Source organism: Myotis nattereri, assembly GCF_964212035.1.
Source record: "Myotis nattereri genome assembly, chromosome: 14".
NCBI classification, from domain to species: domain Eukaryota; kingdom Metazoa; phylum Chordata; class Mammalia; order Chiroptera; family Vespertilionidae; genus Myotis; species Myotis nattereri.
This window is the reverse complement of record NC_138089.1, coordinates 35,501,852-35,521,973: the sequence shown is the minus strand read 5'-3', so window position 1 is coordinate 35,521,973 and position 20,122 is coordinate 35,501,852. Positions and strand designations below refer to the sequence as shown.

The 20,122-nt window shown below is 54.7% G+C and overlaps 2 protein-coding genes across 2 annotated transcripts in view; both read left to right on the top strand.

The window, feature by feature from the left end:
- Nucleotides 1–2,350, top strand: part of TMEM108 (transmembrane protein 108) — a 299,567-nt gene extending 297,217 nt beyond the window's left edge. Inside the window, exon 6 of the mRNA XM_081106361.1 lies at nt 534–2,350. Within this exon, the coding sequence (XP_080962487.1) occupies nt 534–656 (123 nt within the window). The 3' untranslated portion in view covers nt 657–2,350. The remainder of the gene's footprint in view (nt 1–533) is intronic.
- A 1,613-nt stretch (nt 2,351–3,963) lies between these two features.
- Nucleotides 3,964–20,122, top strand: part of BFSP2 (beaded filament structural protein 2) — a gene marked incomplete at its 5' end in the record, with an annotated part of 45,312 nt that continues 29,153 nt past the window's right edge. Inside the window, one exon of the mRNA XM_081106360.1 lies at nt 3,964–4,449. Coding sequence (XP_080962486.1) covers nt 3,964–4,449 — 486 coding nt within the window. The remainder of the gene's footprint in view (nt 4,450–20,122) is intronic.

Here is a 20,122-nt window from a genome sequence, read left to right as displayed (position 1 = left end):
ACCCGTTGATCTCCTCACATCTAGTTCTGCAAGAAGTGGGGCCAGGATTCTGACGTGGCTCTGCGAGGACTCAGGAGGTGGGCAGCTAGCTCTTGGAGGCTCTGACATGGGGGCGGCAGGACAGGAAAGAGGTGGACTAGTGTGGGGTGTGTCAGGGAGGAAAAGCAGCAAGGTCTCCCAGAGGTCTGTAAGGGAGAGGCAGGAAGAAGAGTCTATGGCCCCAGTGGACCACAGTTTACCATATGGTGTGTGTGTGTGTGTGTGTGTGTGTGTGGAGCATGGTGAGCTTGCTCAGACTTCGACAAGGAAAGCAATACCATCTCAGAAAGCTGAGGTGGGGGTGACTCAGGAAGCAGGAAATCTTTTTTGAAGCTGCTGTAAAAATCCGAAAGAGCAGAGAGGGCTCTGCACCTCAGCACTGGCAAGGCAAAGGATGAAAAATATTTACCCACAATTCCCGTGGGTCCGTTTCTTTAAGAAAGGCCACCTGGTGAGCCGTCCCAGCTCACGCCATCTCCTCCCTGTCTCCCCAGGACCAGCTCTCCGAGCCGCGCTCCCCAGCCAACGGCGACTACAGAGACACGGGTATGGTCCTCGTCAACCCCTTCTGCCAAGAAACACTGTTTGTGGGGAACGATCAGGTATCTGAGATCTGACCGCAGCTGCCCTCGCTTTGCCATGCCCTGCCTTGGGGCTCTAAATCATAAATCTACAAATATATATTATAAATATAATCTTTGTGTAACCCTGACTTAAGGAGAAACATTTTCAGCTTTTTCTTTCCTAAGAATTGTCAACATCTTTTTTATAAGTGTGGTTTAAAAAAAAAAAACTTTACAGAACGACCGTGGCTTTATAAAATAAAGGTCTTTCTAAGCAAAGCAGGTGCACCGATTGCTTCTCTTAATAACTGTCCTTGAGCCCTCGTGGGTCCCAGCAGCCCTGGGCAGCGAGGAAATGTCATGTGCGTGGCCCCAAGAGAGTCTTAGAGCTCAGGTCCCTCTTGAATCCATGTGACCCTGGCTGCCCCTCCTGTGCACACCAGCAAAGGCACCCTGGGGAGAGACAGCAGAATCATCACTGAAGCAGGAAGCAGATGAGCAGCGCCTCACAGGGCACCACTGACTGCGGGTAACCCCTCTGAGCAGGCGGGGACCCACGAAGTCCATCATAATCCCGAGGCCAAGCCCCCTGACACCGCATGACGGGACCTGCCGCCGTGCCAACCGCAGGCCTGCCTTTCCCTGGCGAAGAGAGGCTGCCCGCTGAGAGGCACACGCCTGCCTCCCCCGCAGCACCCACGTCTGCGTCCCACGCTGTGCCTTCCTCCGGAGAGGGTGCCGGAGCGGATCCGCGGGCTGGAGGGTGCTGGCCCTTCTTCAAGCATCACTCGTGCCGGGGGGCTCAGCGTCCAGGGGTTCAGCTTCGTCTCTCAGAAGGCGCTCGGATAGTGCCCCCGAGGAGGCGCTTCTGTGAGAAGCCTCGACGCTGTAACTTCTAAATCGCCCTGCGATCTGACGGCCACGAAATGGCCAAAGCCATCGCTTGGGAGAACCATCCCATCCTCCTCGGCACTGACACCCGGTTGGCTGTCAGCACATGGACTCGCCACCCAGCTCTCATTTTCCATCTCCCCGTTCCCCTTCCTCTCCCCCTCCCCCCTGCTCCCGCCCTCCGTGGGCGGCCTCCCCACCCCCACTGAGGGTGGCAGACCCTCAGAGACACGCGGGCTTCTGCATTCTCTCCCTCATAGGTAGTGGCTGGGACGGGAGATTAATGCTGGGACGCTTCCTTTCTCTAAAAGAAAAATAGTTTGATAGTATATATTTTGAATATAGATGTTCTTATAGTCAGATTGGAAATCAAACCTAAATGTTGACTCATATGTTTGTGTTGTTGCGGTGGTCTTATCATGACTCTTTTCTTTCTTCATTCTACTTTGAAAAAGATGGCCTTCAGAAACGTGTGTTCTCCATGTCGTATGGACGTACCTGACATGAGTTCAGTGGTTGTCTCTCTGTAAAGACTCTTCATCCCACACAGAAGCAGGTTAAATGTTGCCCTGAGATTCCTTCCCCATGTGCTGCTGTCTGCCATGTTATCCTGTCATGGGATTTCTGTTAGCGACTGCATTTACTCTATCAATGTGTGTGTGTATATAGAAAGATACCTGTTTGTAAACTTTATATATAATATATGTAATCGAAGATGCATATGTTATATATACATATGTGGATGTATGACTTATTTTTCCTTATCAACAGAATTCAGCTACCATGTATATATAAATAAACTTATTTTATTAGCCAGAGGATCAAGTTGCTAATACATTTTGTATCCTTTTCATTTTAAAATGGCTTTTAAGTCTTTCTTTAATAACCACACAACCTAATATCCAGCTCTATTTTTCATCTACTTTAGCCATAAATTGGGTTTTGTGAGAATGATGAGCTGATAGGACTAGCAGTTTGTTCTTTGATAAAACAAATCCTTTAAAACATGTTTGTGATTTCTCCAAAAGAGAATCATCCCTCCTCAAGTCTGGGAGACACCGGTGTGAATGAGGGTACATCCCCTCCTTTCTTCCCCCTTCCCGGACTCAGGGCTTCATTGTAAATATCAGAGGAAGCCGAAGTTAACCTGGCCATGAGGGTTGTGATTCTGTGTAGAGCAGTGGTTCTCAACCTTCTGGCCCTTTAAATACAGTTCCTCATGTTGTGACCCGACCATAAAATTATTTTCGTTGCTACTTCATAACTGTAATGTTGCTACTGTTACGAATCGTAATGTAAATATCTGATATGCAGGATGGTCTTAGCAGGGGTCCTCAAACTACGGCCCGCGGGCCACATGCAAATACAAATATTGTATTTGTTCCCGTTTTGTTTTTTTACTTCAAAATAAGATATGTGCAGTGTGCATAGGAATTTGTTCATAGTTTTTTTTTAAACTATAGTCCGGCCCTCCAACGGTCTGAGGGACAGTGAACTGGCCCCCTGTTTAAAAACTTTGAGGACCCCTGGTCTTAGGCGACCCCTGTGTAAGGGAAGTTTGACCGTCAAAGGGGTTGCGACCCACAGGTTGAGAACCGCTGGTGTAGAGGATAATACGCAACCTCTGGTTTGAGCCCTTCCTTTAGCCTTCAGCGATACATCCTGGGATTCACAAGCATGCAGCTCCTCGCAGCCCAGTCAGCTTTGCCTGCGTTAGGATGTTGTCATCGCAGTCTGGCGGGCACCCTGGACAGCCTTCCGGGTGCATTAGAGAGGTAGAGCCCAGGCCAGGGCCTGGGAAGTAAGGTCCAGAGAGGTGACGCTGTGTGGCCAAGAGAGGATGAGCTGCAGTTTTCTAGGAAGGAACTAGGGAGGGACTTGAAGCTGCTGCCAGGATGAGGGGGATGAAGGAAGCAACAGGCTTGGTTTGTTTCTCCTGAGACCCCAGGGCTGCCTCCACCATGGCTGGTTCACGTCTGCTTCCATCCTGTGTTACCTGGCGGGACCTTGGGCACCTGTAAGGATGTGGAAAGCCCTGAAATGGGCCCTGGGAATACCTGGATTGTCTAAATCCTGGTTCAGCCACTTGTGATCTGAGCCCCAGTTTACTCATCTGTGAAATGGGGCTGCTGGAGGCCTGCCTTGCCCTCACTTAGTGAAATACATACAGCCCCAGATGAGCCACCCCCACAGCCTGCAGGGATCCAGCCTCCGCCACCACCAGCAGAAAAATCTGGAAGGTCGGGCGCATGACCCTGCAGAGAATGTGCGAGGGCCTCTGCACGCGGCCCTGGATGGGCAGGCTCTCTTTCAGCTCCATGAACGATAGGAACTCATGGAAAACAGCAGACACAGCAGCCCTGGGGACAGAGCTTCCAGAGAGGCCGATGACCCGGCCACAGGGACGCCGGGGCTGCACCAAAAGCTGCTGGACTCTAAGCCCCGTAAGGCACAGAGAGGCAGAAGGGCGATGAGCTCAAAGCGAGTGGTGGTGGATGTACCCACCGGTGCCAGCTTGCCCGTCCAGAGGCACAGGGCGTCCTTCAGGGGGACACGGTCATCGTCTTCCTCCCTGGATAGCCCCCCGGCCTCCAGGACCAGTGCCATGGGTGGCCTCATCCGAGCACCCAGGGTCTATGTAGGGATGGCCTCCAATGGGCACACCAGTGGCCTGGCTGCCCGCGTGACCCGCCGAGCCCTGGGCATCAGCAGTGTCTTTCTGCAGGGGCTGCGGAGCTCAGGCCTGGCCACAGCGCCTGCTCCAGGCCTGGGGAGGGACCTTGATGCCGCTGAAGACCTGGGGCGCTGCCTGGTGGGGTACATGGCCCAGGTGCATGCCCTCGAGCAGGTCAGCCAGGAGCTGGAGGCACAGCTGCGGAGACACCTGGAGAGCAAGGCCGGGCGTGCGGAGCGCTGGGGCGCCCTCCGGGCCTCCTGGGCCAGCAGCTGCCAGCAGGTGAGTGCCGGGCCGTGCCTAAGGGCTTTGCGGAGGGCGGGACGGGAGGCTGAAGGCTGAGGCTGGGGGCAGGGGAGTGAGTGGTCAGAGGCCAGAGACACTGACCTCCTACTTTCACGCTAAAAACACTAGACAGTAATCACAGCGGTGACGATGACCTCTGACAGAGGCGCACCAGGGCCGGGCCCCCGAGCGTCTGTCTCCATCACCGTCGCCCGGGGTGTGCACAGATGTAGCTCATCCACTGATCCCATTGTTCAGATGAGAAAACTGAGGCACAAAGGGAAGTTCTCTGGCCAAGACCATGCAGCGAGGAGGGGGCGGAGCTGAGGTTTGGACCTGGAACTTTCTGGCTCCAAAGCTTGCATGTGTGCCCTTACCTCGGGCTGCCCCGTAAGCTTTGTGTTACGGAAGGGTTTTTACGGCCATGGTCAAACGGAATAGCATCGAATGGGTGTAGCATTGAGAGCAATGAGTGAGTGAAGGTGTGTTCCTGTGCCCTTCTGTAATCTCACTGTCCTGTGGAAATTGGAGCCACATGGATAATTTACAAGTTCCTATTACCCATAGTAAGAAAAAAAAAGGTAAAAAGAAACCAGTGAAGTTAACATTGGTATTATGTCTTATTTAACTGAATGTATTTTCAATGCGATTCAAGCGTGTATTCAATATAAGAATAGTAATGGGCTCATCTGCCTTCAAATAGGACTTTCAGCAGCGATGGCAGTGGCCTGTGTGCACACTGTCCACCCTGGTGCCACTGGCCGTGTGGCTAATGCGACTGGAGAACTGATGTTTTTATTTCGTTGCATTTTGTGACTTTGCATGGCCTGTGGCTGGTGGCTGTCTGACGGACGGACAGATGGCACCAGGCTTCCGCCGCCCTCACTGCTTAGCCAGGACTTGTGCTCGGTGCCCTCTGCAGAGCTCTCAGCTCATCCATCACGTCCGGCCTGCCGCCCGGGCTCTGACACTGGACTGCAGCCAGCACCGCACATCTCCCCCCCACCCCCGCCCCCGCCCAAGCCCCCGCCCTCCGGGTGCCGGCCTTGGATCCCTCTGCGCTAACTCAGCCTCTCGCCCAACCAGGAACTGCCAGCTCAGACCCCGTGCGCCCTGGGGCCCAGCACACAGCCCCCAAGACAAGGTCATGAGCTTGATTTGTGTGTGGCTGGGTGAGGCTGAGCAGACACACGCAGGGGCTCCCTGCTGCCTCGCATTTCATCCCGGATGCTGCCCCACAGCAGTCAACGCCCAGCTGACAGCACGGGACCCATGAGACACCCTGTCCTCACTGCCGGGCTGGGCTGCTGTTGGTTCGCATCCAGCTGGGCTGAGGGAGAGCCACCTAGAGCAGCCAGGGCCTTACAGCCGCCGAGTCTAAGGCAGCCCTTCCTCCCAGACTCACGGCAGCCATCCTGCTTCCCATGCTTGTGCCGGGTAAACCCCCAGAGCGTCCCTGGCTGTGTCCGTATTTCTTCAGGGCAATTCCTTGCACTCCGACGCCACACAGACTCTTCATGAGCCTCTTGCCCATTGACCCAGCTGCCCACAGAGTGGCACTGCGGCTCAGTACCCTCGGGGTGCCCTGCCCTCCGTGGGTGCGAGCGGCCAGTCTGCAGGAACGGCGATGCCTGGCCACTTCCCACCCTCGGCCAGGACGTGGCATGTCAGTCCAGCGGCTGACAGACCAGGCAGTGCCCCGAATGCTGGGGCAGGACCCCCCCCCTCCCCCCAGGTGCCCACGAGGGCTGCGCTTGCCCCTTGAGTATCCCTGTGCCCGAGGGAGAAACAGATTAAATAGCAGAATTACCGTGACTGGTCGAGAGAAAAACCATGGAAAATAGGATAAAGCTTTACCTTTTCATGGTCTTAAAGGCATCTTTCTTTTCTCTGTTTTTTTTTTTAACAAGGAGCTCCGCCTTTTTATTTTACACAATAAACTGAGTCCAGTCTTGGTGAGGGTTAACGTACATGAAGTCCCTTTTCGATGCCAAACCTCCCTCTCCCTGCTCCTCAGCTGAGTTAGCGCCTCTCGGCCACTTCTCTGGCTAAGCAGTGACGACAGAGAGGAAATGCCTGGGTGGTGGCCACGGAGGCCACGGAGGACCTGGCACCCAGCCATCCCCGGAGCAGAGGGCGGCCCCTCCCCTCCCCAGCTTTGCCGAGGGCTCCTGGCTTTCCCTGCCCAGTGAGTGGTGCTGATGGTAAACTCTGGCCACAGCAGGCCCTTTCATCAAATAGGCCGAACAATAGCCTGAAAGCAGGCAGCTTCCCGGCCTCGGAGCTGCAGATGGGCAGACGGACAGAGGGACGGGGCGGGGGAGGGGAGAGGGCAGAGGAGGGGCAGCCCAGAGGCCGCCGGGCGCAGGCTGTGAGCCAGGCCAGGAGGCGCTGCCTGGGAAGGAAGGAGACCTGGAGGCTTGGGTTTCCACGGAAATTCGTGGGCTCCGTGGGAGACCAGGGCAGCAAAGGCTGTCAGCTGGAGGAAGGAGAGTCAGAATGACTGAGAGGCCGAGGACTGGAATTCTGAATGGGCCTGATGTAAAATGGGGCTGCTGCTCACAGCCCGTTTCTGTGCCTGGCAGAGAGAGAGCCCACACCCTGGGGTCTGCCTGTTGGGGAAACTTCTGGACAAATGAGGCAACTAGACCAGGGCCAGGGCGCTCTCCAGACAGAACCTGGGGTCCCAGCAGGGGTTTTTATTTTTGTTTCTAAAGAAATAAGGACTAATCCTTCCCCCACTGAGTAAAAACACAGACAGCAGGGTCCTTGTTCACATTTCACCACCTGGTGTCCCCGAAAGGGGGAGGGGGAGGCACCATGCGCTCTTTTAGAATCTGCAAAACCTGAACACATGGACCCAAGACAAAACCACTCCTGGTTTGTGTGTGTGTGTGTGTGTGTGTTTTGTTTTTATAAATATATTTTTATTGATTTTTGAGAGGAAGGGAGAGGGAGAGATAGAAACATCAATGATGCATTGGTGGGCTGCCTCCTGCATGCCCCCTACTAGGGATCAAGCCCTGCAACCCAGGCACGTGCCCTGACGGGGAATTGAACCATGACCTCCTGGTTCATAGGTCAGTGCTCAACCACTGAGCCACACCAGCCCAGCCCACTCCTGTTTTTTAATTAATTCAATTCATGTGGTCAGAGCAGGCAAGTAAGAGAGTTACTCTGTTAGCGAAGCTATAAGGGACACTAAAGTATCATTAGAAATGTAACTAGGCAGAGGAAAATTTGTCCAGGAGAATTCCTCCTGGCAGGAGTGACACATAGACTGGAAGGAATATTTTGGTGGAGCAGGGAGGGGAAGGGGACACGAGGCTGCTCAAGGTGGCCGCTAAGTCCTTTCTGAGATGGGTGGCTCCTGATTTCTGGGGCCTCTTGTTTTGTGATGCGTAGAGGTCGGGAGGGAGCGGAATTGCTAAAGAAAATAGGGGAGACTGAGCCCTGTCCCTAGGGGCCTCTTTCTGTGCTCTTCCCAAACACGGCTCACCGCCCTTAGGTCTCTTACTTGTGAGATCCTTGTTGAAGAATGGGGGCAGGGGAGTGAGTCCAGACGGTGAAAACTGGGCTCTCCTCTTGCTTCTTCTATGCTGAGCCCTTCCCTGTTTCCCGGTCCCCAGCCTTAATAAACGCAGCTCAGAGTAAAAACGAGTTAGCATCCACCCTCCCACGGGAGCTGGGCGGCTGGGCGCTATCTCCACAGGCGTTTGCACTGCAGACGTGGCTCCGGGTTGAGGAAGCCTTCTGGGTTACAGGGACTTCTATCTCAGAGGCGGCGGGGGGGGGGGGGGGGGGGTTGTAGTTCCACGTTTCCTACAGTAACTGCCTAAGAAAAGGGGCGTCAGGGCCCCCTTGTCAGGTTTGGACTGGAAAAAACTGTAACTTCGTTGGCAGCTTGAGTTTTCTCGGTCGGGCAGGCATTATAAGGGGCTGAGGTCACCCCCGGACACGGTGTGGGACAGGCAGAAGCCAGGCCAGTTTACTCGGGTCCCCTCGTGTGTGGGACTGGATGGCATTGTGTGTGTTTTATTTTATTTTATTTTATATTGTTGAAAGTATTACAGATGCCCCCTTTTTCAAACCCCCACTGACCCCCTCCACCACGCCCCCACCCCCAGGCCTTCACTGCACTATTGTCAGTGGGTTATGCAAATATGAATGGCATTGCTGATGCTAAGAGTTTTGTGGTTCTCACCACGGAATGCTAAGCGAGGTCAGTGCTTGCCCCACCCCTCTCCCAGCAAGCCACTGAGCCACGCTGGCTGGGCAGCATGAATATGTATTTTTGAGTAAAATGGCAGCTGCAGAAACATGCTCTGCCTCTATTCATGTTAAAAAGGAGGAGGGCGGGCGATACTCTGGAAGCAGGGCAAGGGGCGGTCAGCTTGCTTCTAGTGAGAGGCTGGTGGCTGGGGACGGGCAGGAGCAGGCTCGCTTGGGGCTATATACTTTTGTTGCACTGTTAACATGTTTTATCTTTAAATAATAATTTAAAAAAGAAGTAATAAGTAAAATTCCTGCCAGCAACACGGGAGGTCAGGGGCTGGGGTTCCAGCCAGGCCCAGGGCAGGCTCAGCCCTGCAGCCTCACAGAAGCACCAAGGCTGACGATCCATACAGAAGAGGACAGGGAGACCTACTGCGCGACACCCCCCAGAACTAAATTAGAACTGAGCCCCGGCAGCTGCGCGCAGGGAGGGTCGGGACCAACGTGGTGGCCGCTGGCGGGGAAAGCGGGCAATTATTGAAAGAACCGCTGACCCAGGCAGAACGTCGGCCGCCCGCCTTCCCCAGAGTCTGTGCAGCCACCGAGTGGAGGACTCAATTTAGGAAAATGAAACCGTTTATCCTGTGTCGGCTGGGGAAGCGCAGACAGACTCATTTATCTGGTTGTAAACCAGCCCGTGGCCTGACTGTGGCAAATGCATTCATTATTCAGCAGAAAGGAGAAGTGATTTCAGCTGGTGTCGGCAATGAAAAAGGGTGAGGGGTGGAAGGAGGCGGTGCAGGGACTGGGGGCAGGGGCGGGGGGGGGGGGGGGTGGAATCCACCCCAGAGCTGGCCTGTTGTTGGAGAACAACTGCTGATTTGTATGCATTTATTTCAAGGGCCAGAGAGTAAGCATCAAAATAAGTCTCAGGGGAAATGCCACAACACGGAGAAAGAAAGTTAGACTCAGGGCGAAGTTATACAGGTGGCAAGTGCCGGCCTGATTCCCAACTGCCCACACCTGCCAGCCCAGCCCAGCACCTGGCCCCTCCCGGACCCGCCCCAGCCCCTTCTCCACGGCTGCCCGGAGCTTCCCGGCATCATCCAGGCCTTGAACTGTGGCGCACCCCCATTCCCACCCCCAGGTAAGAGCCCACTCCTCCGGCTGCTCCCAGCCAACTCTGAGCAGGAAGGTTATCTGATAAATGAGTTTATTATAACTTATCAGAGCCTGGTGTGTTTAGCCGCATAATGAAGGTGAGAGCAGCTTTCTCGGGGTAGTTGGGAGGAGTAAATGAGACAGAAAGTGACGCTCCTGGGGCCCCCAGGGCGGCGTCTGCACCCCCCAGGCCAGCCCTGCCTGGCGCTGACCCCAGTGGGCAGCCCAGGGCAGCTCCTGAGTAGCTAGGTTGTTGGCCCAGGTCTCAGCCACCCCCTGGAGAGGCACGAAGGCCCTGGTTCCCCTCCAATGTCCCGAGCAAGACCCTGTCCTTTGATGATAAGAATCACAACCACTTTCACTATGGCCTTCAGGTCTCAGGTGCTGAGTGTTAACAGAAAGTTTCGCTCCCCATCTCATCTGAGCCTCTCGGCCACGACCACGTTTGTGTCCCCGGGAAGGTGGGCTGTGCCCAGCACAGGGCTGCGGGTTGCTGCTGTAACCTGTCAGGCCGAGTGGCCCCAACAACAGAAACTTGTTTCCTCACAGCCTGGAGGCCAGGGCCTGTGTCTGCCGAGGCCTCTCTTGGGGCTTCGATGGCTGCCTTCTCCCTGTGTCTTCACATTTCTTCCCTTTCGACATCTGGGTCCAAATTTCCTCCTCCTCTTGTAAGAACACCTTGTGGCATCATTGTTACTGAGTTACCTCTGCAAGGGCCCTGTCCCCAAACACAGGCACATCCGGTGGTGCTGGGCTTAGGACTTCAACGTAGGGATTTGGGGGACACAGTTCAGTCCATCACACCCATTTTATAGACAAAGAAACTGAGGCCCGCAGGGACCAAGTTCCTCACTGAGCAGGCGTCCCAGCCAGGACCAATTCAGCATTATGTCTGCCCCGAAACAGCAATGAGAGCCTCCTGCTGTCCTCATTGTAAGACCCACCTGAGTGCTCTCTCCAGCCCCAGCCCCACGGGTCGGTGGGTTTGCGTGGACTTCGAGCGCCCCCGTGTGGCAGAGTTATTATCTCAGCGGAGGCCGTCTCTGTGCGGAGTGGAAACTGCAACGTGCCTCCAGCTTGTCCGCTCAGACCGGGGCCTGAAAGTGTCACAGCTTGGCAGCCCCCCCCCCCCCCCCCCCCGGGGATTTCGATTTTTCTTTCTCAGTGAATTTAATGCTCAGAAAAATGTGCTGAGCGCTTGGCCCTTGAGGCAGAATGTCTTTACCTGAGCAGCGTTGAGCACACCTGGCGTGCTCCCCTCCACCTCCTCCTAAAACCCACCCCTGCGTCAGTCCTTGTCTCAGGCCCCTGCAGGGTGACCTGACCACCTCCCATCACCACCTAGTTCCACCGCTACCGGCAGATCTGAGAGTTCGCGGTGGGAGGTGAGAGGCATGCCCAGTGCGAGGGGTCCCCGATGCCAACCCCCATGGGCCCTGGGTCAGCGGATGAGGCCTGCACCCGTGAAAGCCAGGCAGAGCCCAGCCACTGTGGCTCAGATTTTACCAGGAGGCGAGGGAATGGAGCGGCCTGGGGCTGTCACTGTGAACAGCTGTCCCTCGTCGCTGGTGCTGACTGGACGAGGAATGCTGGTATTTTGTGGCTGCGGAGTGTCCCTGCCTCTCTGTTCAGATGTGACCACAGTGTGGTCTGGTCTCTGTCTCGTCCCATGAGGATCCCAGAGTGACCGTGTCTGGCTCTGGCTGACGCTCTGTGAACGCTCCGTGCAGGTGAAGTTCTGGGGCCTGCCTGCTTCTGCCGCTGCGCTGTCAGGGCCCTGGTTTTACTTCCTGGGCCTCCTCCTGCCCAGCGGTGGGAGGGGGACTGTGGACACAGCTGGCGTGCCAGGCTCTCCCTCCCCACGCAGCCATGCAGGCCCACCCTGTGCCCCAGAAATACTGAGCAAGGCGTGTCCCTGGGCCGCACTCCTGCCCATCTGCCCCTGGAGGTCTCTCCTGGCCATCATGAGCCTGGGCTGTGAGAGAGCAGGTGGTGGCTCAGACAGCGCCCCCCACATCCCTCATCCACTGTATCCGGATGAAGTCCAGGCCCAGCTTCATCCGAACCAGAAGTGAGTCCTGGCGGTCACTGGCCCCTCAGCGTGAGTTTCCTTGTCTCTAAGTTGAGCGCGAATGATCCCTCCCTCGCAGGCCCGCTGTGAGGCCCTGAGAGAGTGCAGGTGAGCTGGGTGAGCGGCAGGCACTCTCCTCCCTGCTCTTTCTCTGGCCCCTGCACAGTGCCTGGCACACAGCAGGTCACAGCAAACACTGATTACATCAACGGATGGAAGTGCCCAGCGAACTTGTCAATCAACAAGCGAGAGCTCTTTTTTTTTTTTTCCAATATTTGCTCTGGCACCACCTTTTTTTTTTTTTTTAATATATTTTTATTGATTTCAGAGAGGAAGGGAGAGGGAGATAGAAACATCAATGATGAAAGAGAATCATTGATTGGCTGCCTCCTGCACGCCCCCTACTGGGGATCGAATCTGCAACCCAGGCACGTGCCCTTAACCGGAATTGAACCTGGGACCCTTCAGTCCCCACAGGCTGATGCTCTATCCACTGAGCCAAACCAGCTAGAGTGTGATACCTCTCAAGCTCCTCGGGCTGCTGTGACAAAATACCACAGTGTCTCAGAACAGTGGGAATCCATTCTCTCTCATCAGGAGGCCGGAAGTTGGAGATCTGGGTGTGAACAGAGCTGGCTGCCCTGAGGGCTCCCAGGGAGAATCCGTTTCACCCCCTCCCCCTGTTCTCCTCTGGGGGTGGCCGGCCACCCTGTCCATTCCCTGGCTTGTAGCTACATTACTCCAGTTTGCTGCCTTTTTTCTCCCCGTGTGTCTGCGTCTGAACTTCCCTCTTCAAAGGACCCCAGTCACGTTGGACAAGGACCCACCCTCATGACCTCATCCTCACTCATTGTATCTACAAAGACCTTCTTTTCAAATCAGGTCACACCCACAGGTGTGCGCTGGGGGGTCAGGATGTCAGCCTATGTTTTGGGTGGCACACAACTGAGCGATTGCTTTTCTCACATTATCATCCTGGTTTCCAGCATTCTGTCCTGTTTCCTCAAATCTCATCCTAATGGTTGCAGACCTACCAGAATTTCTGCACCTGATCACATCGCCCTCGCTTCCTTTTGCGCTTGACGAGAGACCCCAAATCCCATCAAACCACATGGAGCTTGTGGTTCTCACAGCAAAGTCTCGGGGCGGAAAGCCCAGGAGAGCACTGTTCACAGAAACACAGTCGGCGCCCCCGAGGGGCGGGGTGACCATGACAAGTCACCCCCCTCCTTCAGCTTCATTTCCCTCCGTGTTAGAGGAAGGGGTTGAACCATCCTGACCTCTCCCTGCAGAGTGGAGGGCACTGGCCAGATTGCCTGTCCTCACCCCGAGAGCAGGTGGTCACTTCACCGCTCTCTTCACAGACCAGCCCAGACCAGGCGCAGCTGCCTGCGTGGCGCTGCAATTCTCCCTCCCTAGGCTCCTGACTGTGAAATGAGAGGGAGGGACTCTGATCTCCTTCCAGTCCCTGCTCCTCACTATATGGGAGCAGTGGGTGGAGCCTAAGGAGCAGCCCTCCAGGGAGCCCGGTCCCTGGTCCTCAGTGGCTCAGCTGGTGGCCGGCAGCCACCTCCTCCATTTCCGAGGGTCACCTGCTGGATGACCTTGATGAAGCAGCAGTGTATTAACCACCCCTCCCACCCCACACACACCTGCCAGAACAGAGCCCAGGTCTTGCCAAATGGCAGTGAAGGGAGAAATTGGCAAGACAGAGGGTTTACTGAGAGGAGCACAGCCCACACCTGATCTAAGTTCACAAAAACCCAGGTGAAATTAAACCAGCCGTGGGCAAACTACGGCCCGTGGGCCGAATCCGGCCCGTTTGAAATGAATAAAACTAAAAAAAAAAAAAAAAAAAAGACCGTACCCTTTTATGTAATGATGTTTACTTTGAATTTATATTAGTTCACACAAACACTCCATCCATGCTTTTGTTCCGGCCCTCCGGTCCAGTTTAAGAACCCATTGTGGCCCTCAAGTCAAAAAGTTTGCCCACCCCTGAATTAAACCAACAAACAGCTGGAGTTGCCAACTGGAATAGCCCCCAGCCTCCTGCCCCACCTAAAGCTGGCACCTGGGGTGAGCCTGCCCTCCGGTCTCCACACACGGCAGTCGCTCTGGGCCGACATGTTACAGCGAGAATCCCAGGAGCAGGGGTGTAGTCTGGTCCTTCCTGAATCTAACACCCAGCACAGGGCCAGGCACAGGGGGAGGGAGGGAAGGAGGTAGATATACCACAGTGATTAATGGTACAAGCTATAGAGTCCAAAATAACTGAATTCAGATTCTGGCTTTGCCATTGACCGACCTGGTGACCTAAAACAAATTCCTTAACCTCCCTGAATGTCAACGTTCTCACCTGTGAAATAATATTGTTTACTGCACAGGATTGCCGATTTAATTGGGGATCAAATCAGATAATTTGCCTAGAGCACATAGCATAGTGTCTGCCCGTGGTTAGCACTCAAACTGTGGCAGTAATTCCTGTCATTGTTTGCAGGAGTGGATGGCATGGCCCTCCTGCTACCAGCCAGCTCTGCAGTCCCCCCGGGAGAAGGAATTAGCACCTGCACAGGGACAATAAGGGGTGGACCCTTGGCATCTCAGCAGCATCCCACTTGGTGGTAGAAACCCAAGAGGGGCCTCCAAGCCAAACCAGAATGGCAGCGGATGCCCTTGGAAACGGGAGAGTCCCGGGCCTCGGATCCGGGTCTCTCAGCACGTGGCGCCACCTCCTGGCTGCTCTGGGAACTGTCTGGCACTGCCCCTCACCCAGCTGCAAATGTTATTTGTGTCAAGTACTGTGTACCTATAATTATCCCTTCACTGCGAAGTCACCGCCCCCGGGGGCCAGCCACACGATTCATGCCGCCCTGCAGTGACTGTTCGCTCAGAGTTTCCACGACAGCGCCCCATGTCCCGAGGGTTATAAATCAACCATGAAACTTCACTTTGCCCTGAGACTTGGCATTTCTTAGCCAGCACGTCTGTTCTTATTCTCTGCTGCTTTCTTTTGTGCTGGGAGAAACCAACCCCCTCCTTTTCTCTTTCAGTTGCATCTTCTGTGGCTTTGGGTTTTAGGTCAGAGCTTGAGGATGGAGTCAGGGGTCCTCACTCTCCGGCACCCCTTCCTGCCTGCCCCAAATCTCAACTCACCAGACACCTGGACCAGCTCCCTAATCTCCTGTCTGTCATCCTGACCCCGGCCCTTTTGAGACTTAAAGGAGAACAACAAGAGTGGAAAAAGGCTTCGTCCGAGGCAGCCCCTGGGTCTGTGGTGTAGCGTCAGCTGTAAGGAGGCTGTGGGCATGTGTGGCCCCACCTCCTTCCTCACCCTCAGTCTCGACCGTGTACCGTTTGTTAATCTCATCCACAAACACCCTCACAGAAACGTCTAAAATAACATTTGACCCAATATCTGGGCACCATAGCCCCACTAAGTTGACATATAAAATTAACCATCACATACTATTTCCTTCTGTGACTTGCTGTCTCCACTCCGCACTGTGGCTTTGAGATGAGCCCGTGTTGACAGCTATAGCATCCCACTGTGTGTATACCACAGGTTCTGTGTCTTTCTATTGGTGGACGGAGGTTGCTTCCAAATTCCTCTATCACAAACAGGAGGGGGCATGCACCTGCTTGTACACACCCAGGAGGGATTCTCTAGGTCAGAGGCAGGCCACAGCCAGCCAGCCACCTGCTTTTGTAAGTCAAGTTTGATTGGCACACAGTCACACCCACCCGCGTACTAATCACCTACAGCTGCATCCTTCCTACAGGGGCTCGGCTGTGCAGGTGCAACCACCACTGTGGGCCCACGAAGCCTAAAATATCTCCTAGTGGGCCCTTTATAGAAAAAGTTCCAGCCCCTGCCCCTGGTCAGCACCCTGCTTTCATATGGCATTGCCAAGTCACCCCCCAAGTGGCTGCACAATTTCACCCTCCCAGCAACAGCGTGTGAGGGCTCCACGCCCTTCACACCCTCACCTCCCTAAGCTTTGCCAACCTGATGCTTGTGAATTGGCTTCTCGATGCTATTTCACATGTTTGGCTCTTGGGACGTCTATCACTTATTCACTGAACAAACATCTATTCCGCGGTTACTACGTGCCTGGCACTGTCAGCAGACAGCTGCCCCATTTCACAGGAGAAGAAACAGCCCCGTCATGTTAGGAGCTGCACCTGTGAGCTCAAGCCTGCGGGGAGGCGAGGTGGCTGCACGTGGGGTTTGCAGCCATGTCCTGGGGAGGGTGGCACCGGGAAAGGGCATTACCTCGCCGATGCCGTTCTGCAGGCGTGCGGACGCTCTGCGGGGAAATACAATACGATTTGGCTACCTGCCCACAGCTTCTGGCAGGCGGGGCACCGCCGTCGTAATTCTCAGCAGGAAGAATCTGTCTTTCACACGGGCATCAGTAGAGTCAGTTAGTAATTAAACTGGGTTTTTTGTCTTCCCTTTGACCTTAGAAAATAAAACATCTGTGATTATAAGAGAGAGTGTGAGAAAGAAACTGTCCATAACTGATGCAGTGAGAAATAGAGCTTCCTATTGAAGGTCTCCCAGATGGCCTGGCCAGCATGGCTCAGTGGTTGAACATCGACCTATGAACCAGGGGGTCAGGGTTCAATTCCCGGTCAAGAGCACATGCCCGGATTATGGGCTCCAACCCCTGTAGGGGCGTGCAGGAGGCAGCCCATCAGTGATTCTCTCTCATCATTGATGTTTCTATCTCCCTCTCCCTTCCTCTCTGAAATCAATAAAAATATATTTTTTTAAAAAAGAAAGTCACCCAGACAGCCAATGAAGGAAGGAAAAGGGAGGGGGCGTGGGAGTGAGCTCCGTCTTCGTTTGTTGGCCGGGAGGTCAGTACCCGACGCCTGTGGCTGACACCTCAAGCCATCAAGACACTTGTAGAAACATGGGGCAAGCTCTGCACAGATGAAAAGTCGTACGTGCTGGGGATTAGGACTCAGGGGGAGGCGGGTGTGGGCAGGGAAATGCTTTTCTTTACCAGTTGTTCTTGTCAGTATTGTTTAATGTTTTTAACCAAAAGGTATGTGTGGCTTCAATAATTTTTAGTTAAAATGCAAGAAGTAATAGAGCCTGGGCTAGTGACAGTTAGATGAAGCGACATGGGCGGAATCACCTCAGAGATGGGAGTAGAGGCTGGTGCCAGGCATGGAGCTGGGTGCTGAGGGGGCAGAAATGAGAGGTGGTGTCTGCCCTGGGGACACATAGGTCCGTGGTGGGAAAGACAGAAAGAGATAAAAAAAATTCCAGGGTGGGTAATGAAGAAAGAGTTAATGAAGGACGCCCAGCCGGGGTGGCTCCGTGGTTGAGTGTCGACCTGTGAACCAGGAGGTCATGGTTCGATTCCCCATCAGGGCTGTGGGCTCGATCCCCAGTGTGGGGCGTGCAGAAGGCAGCCGATCGATGATTCTCTGTCATCATTGATGTTTCTGTCTCTCTCCCTCTCCCTCTCTGAAATCAATAAAAACATATTTTTTTAAAAAAAGAAGACAGCGAAGGAAAAGGTCCATGAAAATGGCCAGCGAGGCGGGAGGAAGAGTGGGAGAACGGTGTCTTGGGAGCCAGGGGGGAGTGACGTCTGTGAGGAAGGCCGCTGGGCGGTCACCATGAGCTCGGAGAAGCCCCTGCTCGGCTTGGTCCCACGCGGTCCTCACCATCCGGGTGGAGACGCACTGCCTCCCGGGTACGAGGGACAGGTAACGCTTCTTGTTTAGTTATTGCTGGAAGCAAGTCACGCTGGGCATTAGTCCTAAACGTGAAAGTCGCTCGGATGGGAGAAATCCAGGGACTCCCGCATCAGGCCACCGCGCCCGCCCAGCCTGATGTCCCAGGAGCCCGTCTAGCCCGCCTCCTCCCCACGCCCGCAGCTCTGGCTGCTGGGATGCCACTATCTCCAACTCCAGCTCAGCATTCATTGGGCCCTGGGGCCCAACAGAGACACTTTTTAAAATGCTGCCTGTCCTCGCCCTCTTCTGACACCACGATGGTCAAATCTCTCACCCGCCGCCTCCAGCTCCTTTTCTTTTAGCAACTGCGTCCGGTGGGGATGGCAGTGCGAAGGGCAACCATCCTCATCGTCCTAGTGCCAGTGACTTTTCAAAATGACTGTGGGCAGGAAACACCGAACGAAGAACAAAATCCAGCCGCCAGATAGAAATCTCCATCCGACCGCCCGTGCGTCGGCGCGGGGACCGTGCCAGGCCGCACACACCCGTCAGGCCGGTTGACCATCGTGGAACAACCGCTCTGTCTTAAGACAAATAACAGTAACAGCAGCGGCTGCCCTTCACGGGCTGCGCACTGCACGCGGGGCAGGCAGCCAAGCACTGTTCAGGCCGTGGCTCGTTTAATTCTCCCAAGTACCAGGAGGTGGGAGGTATCATCATCCTTGTCTTCTGGACAAAGAAAGCAAGTCTCAGAGTTCCCCACGGGACGGCCCAAGTGGTGAGAGGAAGAGCTGGCTCGAGAATAAGAGAACCGCCTCTGTGTCCTGAGCGTGCGAGAGGGGCCTGGGCCGTGGGGTCGGGGCTCAGACGCAGGAGTGGCCCAAGGAGGGAGGGAGAGTCAGCACCTGCACCTTGCAGCTCAGTCCCACCTCCTTTCCACGGTTCCTGAAGCCTTCCTGCCGTGGCCTGGCCTTCCTCCCTTTCTAACCACCTCTCTCAGGAGAGCTGCTGGTGCCCCCCCAGGCAGCTCAGATCCGGCTCACAGGAAACAGTCATGTGCTGATGAAGGCGAGAATGAGGGGGTGGGTGAATCAGAAAGCTTCCCCGAGCCCAGCCAGCGTAGCTCAGTGCTTGAGCATCCACCTAGGAACCAGGAAGGCACGTTCGCTTCCCAGGCAGGGCACATGCCCAGGTTGTGGGCTCAAACCCCCATGTGGGGTGTGCAGGGGGCAGTTGACCAATGATTCCCTCTCGTCATTGATGTTTTTATCTCTCTCTCCATTCACTCCTCTCTGAAACCAATAAAAATGTATCTATAGATAAAAGCTTTCCAGAGGCAGCGTGTTTGAGACGAGCTTTAAAGTGGGGTGGGTTCCTCAGGTGGAAGGACAAGAGGTGTGAGGTGGTAAAATCAGGTGTTCTGGATCCAGACGAGGACCTGGAGGACTTCCCCTGGGAGGTGACATGAGCAGGCCTGGAGGCAGGTCGGTGCAAAGTAGGGGTTCTCCGAGTCTAGTGCACCTTGTAAGCCCCTAGAAACCTTGTTACAACAGGTTGTTGGGCCCCACTTGCAGAGGATTAGCATCTGAGAAGTTGCATTTCTGACAAGTTTTGAGGTGGTGCTGCTGCTGGTCCAGGGACCACACTTTGAGAACCACGGGTGCAAGGCCTGCTGAGGAAGCCTCCGTGTGGAGGGCCAGGGCGGTGAGCAGTTTGAGCCGACAGAGGCCGGTGGTCAGCCTGCCCTTTCCCCTTCCTGCACCACCCCTCTCGGCGGAACTAATGGGAGCCTGCCATGACCTCTGACCCCCATGCTCCTGGTCCTCAACCGTTCTCCTCGGCTGCATTTATGCTTTGAAGGGGTCTCCTGTTTCTCACTCCAATGAGACTTTGGTGACTTTTAAGATACTGCTGAGTAGCTCAATTGGTTGGAGCATCATCCAGATACACCAAGGTCGCTGGGGGGGTCAGGGCACATAGAAGAATCAACCAATGAATGCATGAGTAAATGGAACAACAAATTCTCTCTCTCTCTCTCTCTCTCTCTCTCTCTCTCTCTCTCTCTCTCTCTCAAATAAATAAATAAAAATAAAACATGCTGCTGAGGAGATTGGCCCCAAACCACCTAATCTCACACTGCAACTCGCACTATTGCTGCCGTGGCAAAGTGTCTGGTTTTAACAGGAGGCCTGGCATTACGTCATGTCGCCTTGAGGGTAGGATTTCTGGCTCTATATTGGGCAGAAGGAGGGGGAGGAGGAGGAGAGGGCCTCCTCTGCTAGCCTTCCCAGGCCCCATGCGCAGGCTGCCAGCCTGCCCCTGTGCTGTGGTTTGGTTTGGTTTGATTTGGTCAGCATTTTCATATCCATCAGGGAAGACACGTCTTTATCTTCATGATGTAGCCCAGCTAGGAACCTGTAGCCCTGGCTGCTCTACGTCACAGGAGGAAGACAGAAAGCAATCCTCCACAGCAGTCTCTCTGGATTCTGATGTGCCTTTCAGTTTCCAAAGCTGATGACAAAA